This window comes from Euprymna scolopes, chromosome 22 (genome assembly GCF_053919585.1).
Source record: "Euprymna scolopes isolate OS-2025 chromosome 22, ASM5391958v1, whole genome shotgun sequence".
In the NCBI taxonomy this organism is placed as follows: domain Eukaryota; kingdom Metazoa; phylum Mollusca; class Cephalopoda; order Sepiida; family Sepiolidae; genus Euprymna; species Euprymna scolopes.
In genome coordinates this window covers 62,094,004-62,107,322 of record NC_136503.1, presented here as the reverse complement: position 1 = coordinate 62,107,322, position 13,319 = coordinate 62,094,004, and the positions used below count along the sequence as shown (strand labels likewise).

At 33.3% G+C, this 13,319-nt stretch overlaps 1 protein-coding gene across 1 annotated transcript in view; it reads left to right on the top strand.

Moving 5' to 3' along the window:
- The window catches only part of LOC145243718 (polycystin family receptor for egg jelly-like), a 144,744-nt gene that overhangs the window by 70,888 nt on the left and 60,537 nt on the right, over window positions 1-13,319 (top strand). Inside the window, exons 11-13 of the mRNA XM_080106771.1 lie at window positions 2,148-2,276; window positions 7,246-7,348; window positions 12,071-12,273. Coding sequence (XP_079962897.1) covers window positions 2,148-2,276; window positions 7,246-7,348; window positions 12,071-12,273 — 435 coding nt within the window. The remainder of the gene's footprint in view (window positions 1-2,147; window positions 2,277-7,245; window positions 7,349-12,070; window positions 12,274-13,319) is intronic.

Sequence of the window (13,319 nt, the reverse complement as noted above, 5' to 3'; positions counted from 1 at the left end):
ATAGGTAATCTCAATACGCATTAATGCTATTTGATATTGTTTATAAAATTTCACAAGGATCGTTGTCCGTCGCATGGTATGCTTTATTATAAAGTGAATACGAAAAGACACATAAATATTCGTTACATTCTATAAAATCAAGCATTGAAATCGCCTTTAATTGGTCTTTATATTCTCCCCTAGTTTTCTATTTTTTTTTTTTTTTTTTTTTTGTCACCTCGACTAATTTTCTGGTCTTAAATCTCATCGTCTAAGTGTTTGGACTTATGTCACTATTATCAATTAACTTGCTCTTTATCTTAACTATCACTTTTTAAAAAAGTTTTTTGTCTCCTCCACTAGTTATCTATATTTTATATCCTCCACTAATTGTCTATATTTTATATCCTCCACTAATTGTCTATATTTTATATCCTCTACTAATTGTCTATATTTTATGTCCTCCACTAATTGTCTATATTTTATATCCTCCACTAATTATCTATATTTTATATCCTTCACTAATTGTCTATATTTTATATCCTTCACTAATTGTCTATATTTTATATCCTCCACTAATTGTCTATATTTTATATCCTTCACTAATTGTCTATATTTTATATCCTCCACTAATTGTCTATATTTTATATCCTTCACTAATTATCTATATTTTATATCCTTCACTAATTATCTATATTTTATATCCTCCACTAATTGTCTATATTTTATATCCTCCACTAATTATCTATATTTTATATCCTCCACTAATTGTCTATATTTTATATCCTTCACTAATTGTCTATATTTTATATCCTTCACTAATTGTCTATATTTTATATCCTCCACTAATTGTCTATATTTTATATCCTCCACTAATTATCTATATTTTATATCCTCCACTAATTATCTATATTTTATATCCTCCACTAATTGTCTATATTTTATATCCCCCACTAAATGTCTATATTTTATATCCTCCACTAATTATCTATATTTTATATCCTCCACTAATTGTCTATATTTTATATCCCCCACTAATTGTCAATATTTTATATCCTCCACTAATTATCTATATTTTATATCATCCACTAATTGTCTATATTTCATATCCTCCACTAATTGTCTGGTCTTTTTTCTTTTTCACCAATTGTCTATATTCTATCTCATTCAGTAATTTTCTGGTCTTTTGTTTCCTCTACCAATTGTCGTTTATTTTTTTTGTTTCCTTCACTAACTGTCTGGTCTTTTGTCGCCCCAGGTGTTGGGGGATTAATTGGAATCGGAATCAGGAATCGGAAAAATCGGGAGTTTTTGTGCTGTCTGAATCGATATCGGAATCGGAAAAATGTGTGCCTATTTTCTGATGCCAAAAACGTTTCCTTTAATTTTCTTTTATATTTGTTTTTGCTTAAAACAAAATCTTCCACTGTTTGTAGTAATAATACGATAACAAATATTTATTGATTTTAAACGACCAGTAAAACTAAAATCACCATCCACATTATGGTTTTACGTTTAAGTATGCACATTTAGCATGTGATTTTATGGTAGTCGGGAAAATAGCAACCTTATAAAATATTTAGAGATTTATAAAGAACCGGAATCGGAAATTTAGTACGCAATCGGTACTTGTATCGGGATCGGAAAAATATCGGAATCGTCCTGGTATTTTGTCTTCTCAATAATTGCATGGTCATTTGTCTTCTCCAATAATTTTCTAGTCTTCAATTTTCTCCACTAATTATCTGGTCTTTTGTGTCCTCCACCAATTATCTGACATTTTATCTCCTTCATAATTATCTGGTCGTTTGTCATATCCATTAATTTTCTGGTCTTTTTGTGTACTCTGCCAATTTTAGGATCCCTTGCCTCTGCTGCCAATTCGAAGCTGCGAGTACTTTACTTCTTTTACTTATTCTGTAATTGTGTATCTCTTTCGCCAATTCTCTGACACTTTATTCCCTCAGCCAATTTCATAGTCCTTTGTTTTCTCTGGTATTACTCTGGTACTTTGTCTCCGCAAGTAATTTTGTAGTTTCGCATTTCCTCCACCAATTTTCTCCTTCTTTATCTAAAAACAAACATCGAATGTCAATATTAATGGGGTTTAATATCTTTTCTAATTGTATACTGAAAATAAATACATTTTATTTTATCTCCTCAATCAGTTGCGGACGTATGCAGTCGAAACACTGGCAAAGACTTCGCAACCAATGAACTTGGATTCATTGCAACAGACGGCCATGGCCTTCCGTGTAATTACACTAGAACCGTCACAACTGTCCGAAAAGGCACAGGTAAATAATGAATATCTTATTCTAAAATTAATTGGATTAAAACGATTTTATATTGTAACGTTTTGAACGTAAACTCCAATTGAAAAAATGAATTTTTTAAAAGCCCAATTCATAATTAACAATAGGCGAACTTCAAATTGATAAAAGAAACCAACTTAAAATTAAAAAAGCCCAACCTCAAATTATAAAGTCTCACCTAAATATTAGAAAGATCGAATTGGAATATAGAAAGCTAAATTGAAAACTTTTAAATTGAATATTAAATTTTAACAGTTCAACTTCTAAATAAAAGGCCCAATTTCAAATATAAACATTTTAATTCAAAATCAGATAAAAGAAAGCTCAATTTGAAAGTAAAAAGTGTATGCTTCATATATGTAACGTTTAATTTCAAATTTCAAAAAATTAAGTATAAAATTATGGAAACTCAATCTTTAATATCGGTTTGTGAGATGCCTATTATTTAAGTCCAATGTCACAATCAGATTGACTTGTTTTTATATAATGTTGGTGCGAAAACAATATCGTTTTCTCAAATATGTTACTTTTATATATGATTTTTGAATTAATTCATTAATATATGTAGCCATGCCATATATTATTTTGAAGCGCGTGTTTCGTTCTATCGAATCGTGTTATTTGTTACCGTTCTTAATCTCTTCATTCATTTTTGCAGGCGTTTCAACAGCATGGACAAAATTCAAATCCAAACGATTTTTTTGTTCCAGTTCAAACTAGGCTGAAAAGCTGCAGAGATAGCTTGTAATATAAATGATGCGTTTAGTCCAGGAACCACTAACGAACGTGTAGAACAACAGTGGTTTAAGAAATTTCGCAATGGTGAAAGAGCCTCGAAGATGAAGACGGTCGTGGTCGGCCGACTGCGGTTGATAACCACTTAGTCGTTCACCATTTAAAGCAAATAGGAAAGTAAAAAAAAGTTGTATGAGTGCTGAATGAATTGAACGATAATAAAAAAAAAATCGTCGTTTTGAGGTGTCTTCTACGCTCCTTCTGCGCAAGAAAAACAACCCATTTCTCGAGCAGATTGTGACGTGTGATGAGAAGTGGATCCTATATGACAACTGGCAATGTTTAGCACAGTGGTTGGATGCCGGAGAAGGTCCACAACACTTCCCGAAGCCGAAATGGCACCAAAAATAGGTTATGTTGACTGTTTGGTGTTCTGCGGCCGGTTTCATCCATCACATCTTCTTGAAACCGGGCGAAACGATTTTGGCGGGGACGTACTACCGATAAATTGACGAAATACACCAGAAGTTCAATGTATGTGCCGAGATTAATCAATGTGAAGGAACCAATTCTTCTCTATGACAACGCTCACCTGCATGTCTCTCAGCTGACCCTACAGAAGCTGAATTGGGCTACGAGACTCTGCCTCTTCCACCATATTCACTGGACTACTCGCCCACTGATTATCACTTTTTCAAGCATCTCGACAAATTCCTGCGCGAAAAACGCTTCAAAAGCCGAGATGATGCCGAATCAGCTTTCAATGACTTCATCGCTTTCAAAACGCCGGATTTCGATGCTAATGGCATAAGTAAACTTGTTTCTCATTGGCCAAAATGTATCGATTCTAATGGTTTTACTATCGATTAAAAAAGTTTATTATGAAAGGACATGATCCTTTGCAGTTGAACGTCATAAACGACATTATTTTTGCACCACAATAATAAATGATATTACGAAACCTAAATATGGACCTAAAAAGATTTGCAAAAATAAACTCTCAATTCTATTTTACTGATCCTTCTTTAATCTGAAAAATAAGTGTTTACGTTTTACAAAGGTGTTGAAATAAATGGGAAATAAATACCTGATTATTTTGTTTAAAATTTGTTCATTTAATACGATAACTAATCTATAGTACATAAAATGGCGCTTCTTCGTTATAATAACGAAATTCGAATATTGAAATATTGAATTTCAAATAAAACTAACGATATCTACTTACTTTTTATATCGCAGTAATAAGCTGATCCCAAAATTACGAAAACGGATCCGGTAGAAAATTAATTATTAACTCTCCTTTCCTGACCATAGGCTTGAACATATGTACTTTTGTCCGGAAATCCTAGATTTCGGTCTTTCTACGTAATCCCCATCCAACAACACAGAAACTGACTACTCGAGGTATCCACGAGAGAGAAACGAGTTTTCCGTAGACAAACTAGGATGTTTCCTTTCTCAAGAAGATTCCTCTGAGTATGAAACCTCTGTTTAATAAAAAAATATTTTATTTAAAAAAAAAAAAGAAAAAAAAGAAGAAATTTTTGTGTTGTCTAACTTACAATCAGATATTTTCAATTTCTTCGGTCTCTCTTCTTACTCTTCTCTTGAACATCTCTCATCTGCAGCGAGTCAGATGCCTTCTGGGCAAAGATAATTCTGTCTCTTTTCTGGCATCACTTCAAACAATGCTTAAAAAGTTGTCATTCCCTAAGTGAGAGACGCACGCAATGTAGCAAAATGTATTGAGCTTGTATAGATTAAATGTTGAGATGCAATTTGAACGAATGCTAAAACGAAAATGGTTTTAATTGTTTAATCGCTTTCTTTTTCCAGTTCATTCCGATATGCTCTCTCTCTAAGCCTAATATGTTTTAACATGAAGACGTTAACGCATAGAATTTTCAACCATTGAAAATCTTTCCAAGCTCCAGAGAGTAACACGTACATGTGAAAGAATTAAGCCAATGCCAACTTGGAAATTCATAAGAAAATTAGTTTTTAAAGATTTAATCAGCCGCACTTAAAGACACGAGAACACTCTTCATCCCCATCTCTGGTGGGAAAGAGGAAGCAATTTGCAAAAGGAGAGGAATTAATGACTCACGTGTCCAGTCTTCATCAACTCACGCACATATATACATGTAACAACCTACAACACAAAACATACCGCCGAGTGCATGTCTACACTTCGAAGTGACGGATCCAGATTTCCTGAATATAATGATGGGAATAAGAGGTTGCTCGAATGATGTGTCTATATTATATGTATAGAGAATTAGCAGAAGCCAGCAATTATGTTTCTTCGTGTCTTGAGCTAGCGTTCATAAATAGTAAAGTCGCTTTAGATAAGGCATCTAAACGTGGTCCTTCCAGTGGTGTATTTCAACGAACAAAGAAAAAACGATCGGCTCTAGAAGTATCATCTCTTATTTCTTAGCTAAATCTAATTATTGTAAATGACCTGAAGCAGCCCTGTTGGGGAATACTGACTGTCGGTTTTAGCTGTTTTGTACACAACAAGAATTAATACTCTGAGAGGATGAGCTAGTTTTCCTGACCTTTTGACCTTTTGACCTTATGCTACATTTTGCGTAAGAAGTATATATATATATATATATATATATTTAGAGAGAGAGAGAGAGAGAGAGAGAAAGAGAGAAAGAGAGAGAGAGAGAAAGAGAAAGAGAGGGAGAGATAGAGATCCATATACATACTATTTCGCTGTATCACAGCTTTTCACACAAGCAACTGCATCAAGTTGTGATCAAAACTGAACCGCTTAGGTGCAAGTTGGCGTTTATAACTCCTAGGTCATTATATATATATATATATATATATATATATATATATATATATATATATATATATATATATATATATGTGTGTGTGTGTGTGTGTGTGTGTGTGTGTGTGTGTGTGTGTGTATTAGATATGTGAGGTAACTATATCATTGTTTCTACAATCAGACAAAATCCCGCATTCTACACAAACCATGAAAGCCACTGTCTGGAAGTCATAGACTTGAGTTTTGCCCTCCCTTGGGCTCATCAGTAAAACACCCGAACTCACGCTTGAAAACGCGAGTAACTTTCATGCGAGGCGAGTATTCTGTCACCTAAGTTAACTTTTTATTTGAGACTTTCTTTATGTGGTGTTAATAGTTAGCTATATAATCAGTTAGACGATGAAATACACTATGAAAGGATTGGAAACAATGGATGAAATAGGCAAATGCTTATTATTTAAAAGGGCGGTTCAGTAATTATTTGTTAGCATTATATGACCATGTTGTAGTCAGTTAGGAAACAGACCCTGAATAAGGGGTTCCGAAGTCAAGTTTCGATTCTATAAAAGTAAGGAAGATCTGGCAACAGTACTTTATCTGGCTCTTATACATGTAGAGGATAGTATCAGCAATGGGGTATTTTCTGGAGTGATAGAATGATCCAACTATTTTTCTAGCGATCTTAGCAATAGATTGGATATAAATCTCACATTTCTATGTCTGGAGTGAAGCCCCGTAATGGAAACTTATAAAAAACGGGAGTTTTTTTTTTTAAATTTTTAATGAAAATGGATCCCCAAACAAGACATAAAGCGACTTGATGTAAGGGGCTAAAAAAATTATACTTTAAGGACAAAGTACCATCCAACGATATGTTAGGTAAATAGATCACGACTCAGAAAACAGCAATTCTTCCTCTTTGTCAGAAACGTCGTTCATGAAATGTGAGGCCTAACCAACAAAATAAGGTAATCAAGAAATATGAAGTTACCGAAAGAAACCCAATATCCACTTCCTATACCCGTTCATGGAAAGAGGCATCTCTTCAAGGAAAAGGAACATAGTCTTGGGTTAGTTTTTCCCATGAGTTGGAATACAAACCGAACTCTTTGGGGAAACCCTTCAGACTGTCCTGGAACCGTTTCCGCTGCCCTCCTGCGGTTCTATTTTTTCCTTTGGATAGCTCATCATAAAGCAGCTGTTTTGGAAGTCTTAAAACTTACATGTGGCATATATGACCTCGGGCGATATTATGCATTTGACAATTGATAGATGGTTGTATGGTACTAGCAACAGTTTTCTATTGAGGAAACAAATATTCAAACATAATTACGAGGATAAATACGAATTGTGCGTTTGTGCTTCTTGCATTTAACATAATAGAAAAAAGAATGTAATGGTTTGTTTCTTACTCATTCTATTCTGCAGACGATCACCATATTGGCTATGGAAAATATGGCGAACACAATGCAAAAAATGGTGGATGAATCCAGAGATCAAAATCCAACGCAAAAGGTAACAGCCGGAGAAGGTAAGAAAATGACCGCGTGCGCGCGCGTGCACACACACACATAGAATAATTTTGACTTTGAGTTTTTATTATTTACTTGCAGATTTCGAATTTTGTTATTACAGAGCCAATTCTCTATTAAATATTTATGCCTATATAGTATTGATTTCAAAAGTTTTAAAAAATATCATAGGATCTGTGCCATTAGCTAGAATCGAAACAAAACAGTTAGCGCTGCAATCGAGTTCATTACCGTTTAAGTTAATCTCACAGATAGATTAAAAAGTTATAAAATCAAACCACTTTTAGGTATGATTAGTTTACGCATGCGCAAAGTAATAGAAATGTCAGAATGTGAAATAAACATTTTGCAGTTCAAATTGCCGACTTTTGTACACGTTATTAATCCATCCAAACAAAGATTGTACTCACTATCAACCATCCTTGGTGTATGATTACTATTTCCTGTTAATTTCTGTGTTATGTCACTAGTAGTTTAAGAGTTTATCGGTTAAATATTTACACACAAGCAAACACACATCTACTGTTTTATTTATAAAGATTATTTTCATTAAGTTCTATCTTGTATGGGAGGGAACTCTTTTTGTGTCCGAATAATGTTCTCTTTATTTATCTCTGTGTCGATTTTTAAAGAGTTCGGCTTTTAGCGCAGTTCTTGGAGAAAATATGTCATCGTTTTTCACATTAGCGGTTGTCGAGTGGGTACAATCGTTCACAAGAAAAACAAGTGAAGCATGCATGGTCCCCCGTGAATGCGCAGTGAACGAGGCATAAAAAATGACTAAGTTCAGCATTTGCTCCCTCCCCCTTTTAGCTCCAAAAGTTTCAAGGGAACGGCAAATCCTAGTGAAAATGAACAAACGGTGGAGTTTTAGGCCTTAACATATGTAAATTTTAGTTCTGCATCATGCAAAAAAAGGGATAACTAAGTCCATAATTTGCACCCCCCCCCATTTAGCACCAAAAGTCCCCAAGGCCTTAATATATTTAAATTTGAGTTCAGCAAAATATTTTGGACAAATATGGTAAAATAGTCCCCAAAATGGAGTGTTTTTATTAGCCCTAAAAAAGCCCCTGGGGCACACTCAAGAGTTTAGACAAACAAAATTATATAGAAATCAGTTAGTTACAACTTTTCAGAAAGTTTTATAAAAATCTAAGGCATCAAATTTTTTTAATAAGCACCAAAGTGTCAATTTTAGCCATTTTAACCCGAAAGGCATCTCTAGTGGATCAACCGGAGTTTTCCCGGAAAATCAATTCTTTTATTTTTTTTACTCATATCATGTTTAATGTTTGTGCAAAATTAAAAAAAAATTTCAAGGCGTAGTTATTGAGAAAAGTGCGGAAAGGCGAACAGAAGAAAAGATAACAATTGCGATTAGAGATGATTTGTGGCCTGTTGGTGAATATTTTAGACTAAATTAGGGGCGATAACTTAAGCAGAATTTAAGCGAATTTGTTGCTGCCGACTTTCTTTTTTGCCTCCTCAATTTGAAGTTATTTTTTTAAAATTGACATGAACAATAGAATATTTCAATTAAAAGTCAAATATGAACAGGTAAAATTATAGAGGAATAAAAGGCGACTCAAATGAGGTATAGGTTGTTTTCACAGTTACATTAAATTTAGCTTAAATTTGCAGTTTTGCAAAAATTACAAGTGCGGACTTTCTTTTTGTCGGCATTATATATATATATATATATATATATATATATATATATATATATATATATATATATATATATATATATGAAAAAGGCAAAAGAAAAAACAAAGAAAGAAATCATTAAAGAGAGATTTACATGTTTCTTTCGGATCAACGAATGTTTTTCTGATTACATTCGTGAAGCCGAAGAAAAACCCAAAACATCTCGTTTAATGATTTTTTAAAAATTTTATTTTTATTTTATATTTCTCCTACATTCTATCTCTGCGCCATTTAATATTATGATATATTAGACGGACTTAAAATTTAAGGTTTCGCTCAGCTGGTAAGTGTGCTTTTACAGGGGAAAAGCTGAAAAAGGCAAAAAAAAAAAATCTTTTTTAACTTTTAAAAAGCACGCGTAACATCTGGATGAAACACCGAATTTTAGTTTTTTTGTGTATATATTTTAACACCCTCCCGCACACACATATAAACTCGTGAGCCCCCCCCCCAAAAAAGCAGGCCAAACAAATTTATACATTTTATTGCACTAAAATCTATATTGAACAAAGAACAATTGAACAAGGAAACTTAAACGAGACTAATAACACAGAACAAGACATTTACTTTAATAAATGCTTAGGGTGGAATCGCATTCCCTTTGTATTTCTTTAAAAGATCAATCCTTTTAGACATGCTCTCAACCAAAGTGAAACGCTGTGAAGAGGAGATGCCATTCCATTCGCTTTGCACAACTTCCCACAGTTTGTCATTGTTCAAAAAAGTTCTTCCGGTCAATGCACGAGATATTATTAACCAAATATTCTCGATTGGGTTTAAATCGGGGCTTTGAGCTGACCAAAACATCACATCAATTGAATTATCAGAAAACCATTTTTCTGTGAGTTTAGCAGTGTGTGCAGGGGCATTATCATGTTGAAAAATAATGCTCTGGTATATTTCCAGCTTCTGAATACTTAGTAACAGTTCTGTTTCTAATATTCGAATGTATTCCTTTGCATTGATTGACTTTTAACATCTAATATGTTTCCCAACTCCTGCTGCAGTAAAAGTTTCCCATACCATTATCCCTCCATTCCCGTGTTTAACTGTCGCTTTTATGAAACTTGGTGAAAATCTTTCTCCAGTTCTTCGATTGCACCGTTCGAGAGCATCTGGACCGTCACTAACAAGTCAAAATCTTGATTCATCTAACCAGAAAACATTCCTGAACCAGTTTTCATCTTTCTTGCCATAACATGAGAAAAATCTCTTTCTATCATTGATGTTCTTCTTAGATAAAAATGGCTTCGTTGCACACCTTTTAGAAGAAAATCCCATTTCGTTCATTCGTCTAGAAAGAGAATTTCCAGCCCCTGTTTTGAATTCTTTGCAATGGTCAACATAAGTTTTCTTTCGGTCCTTCAAAACAGTTAATTTAAGCCTGTGGTCATCTTTCAAAGTGGATGCTCTAGGGTGGTCAGATCCAGATTTCCCTTTTACCAAGCGTTCGACTTCAAACCTTTGACCAATTCGCTTCACTGCAGAAAAAGATGTTTTCACATTTTCTTTTCTAAATATATCAAAAATCTGCTTGTAAGTCATTTTGGACTGCCTTAATCCTGCAATTCGGTTTTTCATATCCTCGCCAAGATCCGGTCTTACCATTTTTAGGATTAATTCTTTCACTTATTATTATACGCTATAATAATAATGATGATCTGTAAAATAGAAATTTTCAGTAAAAATTAACAAAAATTCATGGAAAAATATTGAAAAATCGATTTCTTCCTTCTTTCACTCTTGGCCTATGTTTTCTTTTTTTTGCTCACGAGTGCATATATATATATATATATATATATATATATATATATATATATATATATATATATATATATATTAAATTTCGGCAGGCATATTATATAAAATGATGCCCAAAGTTGTTGTTCGGTCATATTCTTCTCACGTGCATCGATTATCATATTTTTTTCCTTTTCTTTTGAGGCTTGGTGTTTTTAAAAAAAAAAAATTTTTTATTTTAATTGACAATAAAGGTGGATACAGGAGGGTTGGAGGCGAATTATTCTTATTTTATTTTTTTCGATTTTAATATTTTATAGTTTATTTATTTAGTTTCTTGTTAGTTATAAAATACTGTTAGTATATTTGTGCCAATTAAAAGAAAAATATATAAATATACCTAGCCTCAAAAGAAAAGAAAAAGAAAACAGCAACAATCGCTCCTGATGATTTGTTTTTTCTTCTTTTTATTCGTCTATTTATTAATTATTTCTTTTTAATTTTGTGCGCCAATCGGGAATAAGTTAAATATGTTATCCTTAAATTAAATTTTTATTTATTTTTATTAATTTACTTTGATCTTTATTCATTTATTTTACTTTTTCCGATTGGGGTCTAGTATTTGTGTATAGCCTAGTTTCTTCTACTTATTTGTTTATTTTATGATGTGTAAATGAGATAATATTATCTGTTAGTATTAATGTGGTCGTTAGTTTTATTTATTTCTTCAAATCGTTTATCTTTATTTTATATTATTTATTTATTATAATATTTTATTGTTTTTAGATATTCTTTTATTTAAGGATTTAAGTATGCCACTGGGTTGTGAAGTCAATAATGGTGTAAGTTATATTAGGAATGGTGAGCAAAGATCCAATCTGTTATAGATTATATGGACGCGAGCAAAGCTTCTTTTATGCGGAGATCTCCGGCGTTTCGTTCTGTGGCAAGATGTTAACTTCGATGAGTTTGTTAATATTTTTGCAGGTTTTAAGGTGTTTGAAAAAGGATGATGCCTGCGTTTGTGTGTGTAGAGTTCTCATGGTGCTGCTCACGTAGAATTTGTTGCAGGTAGTGCATTCTAATGTGCTAACTGTATTAGTGTTTATTGGACTGTTGGCCTCTGTGCATGGAGGTGGGTTGTTTTGCTTTAGGTCGATGCCATTTTAGAATCACACCTGACCTCGTCTCTAACCTCATGTCAAATGGAAAATATTATGTTTTCATATTCATACTTAACTTGCCCTTAAAGTGCTCTCTTTCGTTTTCAGATATTATTGCCAGCCTCGGTAATATACTACTCTCTGTCGACATGAATATGAATTATTCTCCAAACCATGAAAATGAAGCTAATAACATGGAAGAATCTGAACACATGGCGGAAGCGGAAGTGACTGAAGAAAAACAAGACGATGATACGAGTGTCATTACTTCCGATTCGTGGACACCTCTAAATCCCAATACAACAACGTTGGTGAGTTACTCAAACAGCTGATTTTTCTGTTCCACTGTATTTGGGGGGGCAGTACTAAATAGATACAATCAAACAAAGGAAACACATAACAGCAACGATTTATTTATGAATCTTAGACGTTTATAATTATAGATGATTCCAATACTATCTTACTTTTTCATTTTTTCATTTGGACCTAATAATTAATAATATTATTTTGCTATGTCATAGAATTATAATAAAAACCAATAGCGTTGTTGCTGTCTGGCTGAAATGGTGTTCAGTTCAGATATATCTTGAATGTTAGCCTAGTTCCAAAATAATTAACGAGCAGCTCCCATCTGCATATATGTGTAGTTCTAATATAAATAGAGGCAACTGAGTTCATGGAAAAAGAATTTCAAAAACTACTTGGCAAATATACCTGGTTAACCAATTGCAACAGAGATGAAAACAATTGCATTTTATCTGTCTATATGTTATTAAGAAACGGTTATAATCTTAAAAGATCTCTTGGTTGGATATCTGAGTTGTCTGGTAAATGTTTGGCATCCGGTAGGATGCCCAATACCCAGCTTGAATCAATTTATAAAAAATTAAAAAAAAATTATCTGACCAGATTTTTCAAAGTCAGACCAAAATAGCAATCCGTCTGGCAAATCGATACTTGACTCGAACTAGCCTACTAATTCGATTATGTTGTTGGCAACATTAGTTTTTCATTTTCAACATCAGCCATCAGATTACTGTTCACATCTTGAGTGTGATTTTTACAACGCTTCGATCGATGGAACCTCCGACCTTCTCCAGGTGTATCTTGTCGAACTTGGGAATGTTTCTGTTACACTCGGGAAGTTCGATGGAATTTCGAAATGAACCTTTATTTACTCCTCGGGAGTAGCATGTTCTTGTCCCGTCAGCCATGCCTGGATAGAGGTCCTAAATAATTCGCAATTGTATTATTCGGTCGCCCACGCTAAGAATTGAACTATCAACTTTCAGGAGAATACTACTTTTACAATTGATTATTTCAAGTAATCTAACAACTGCACCTCGTGTTCTTGCAG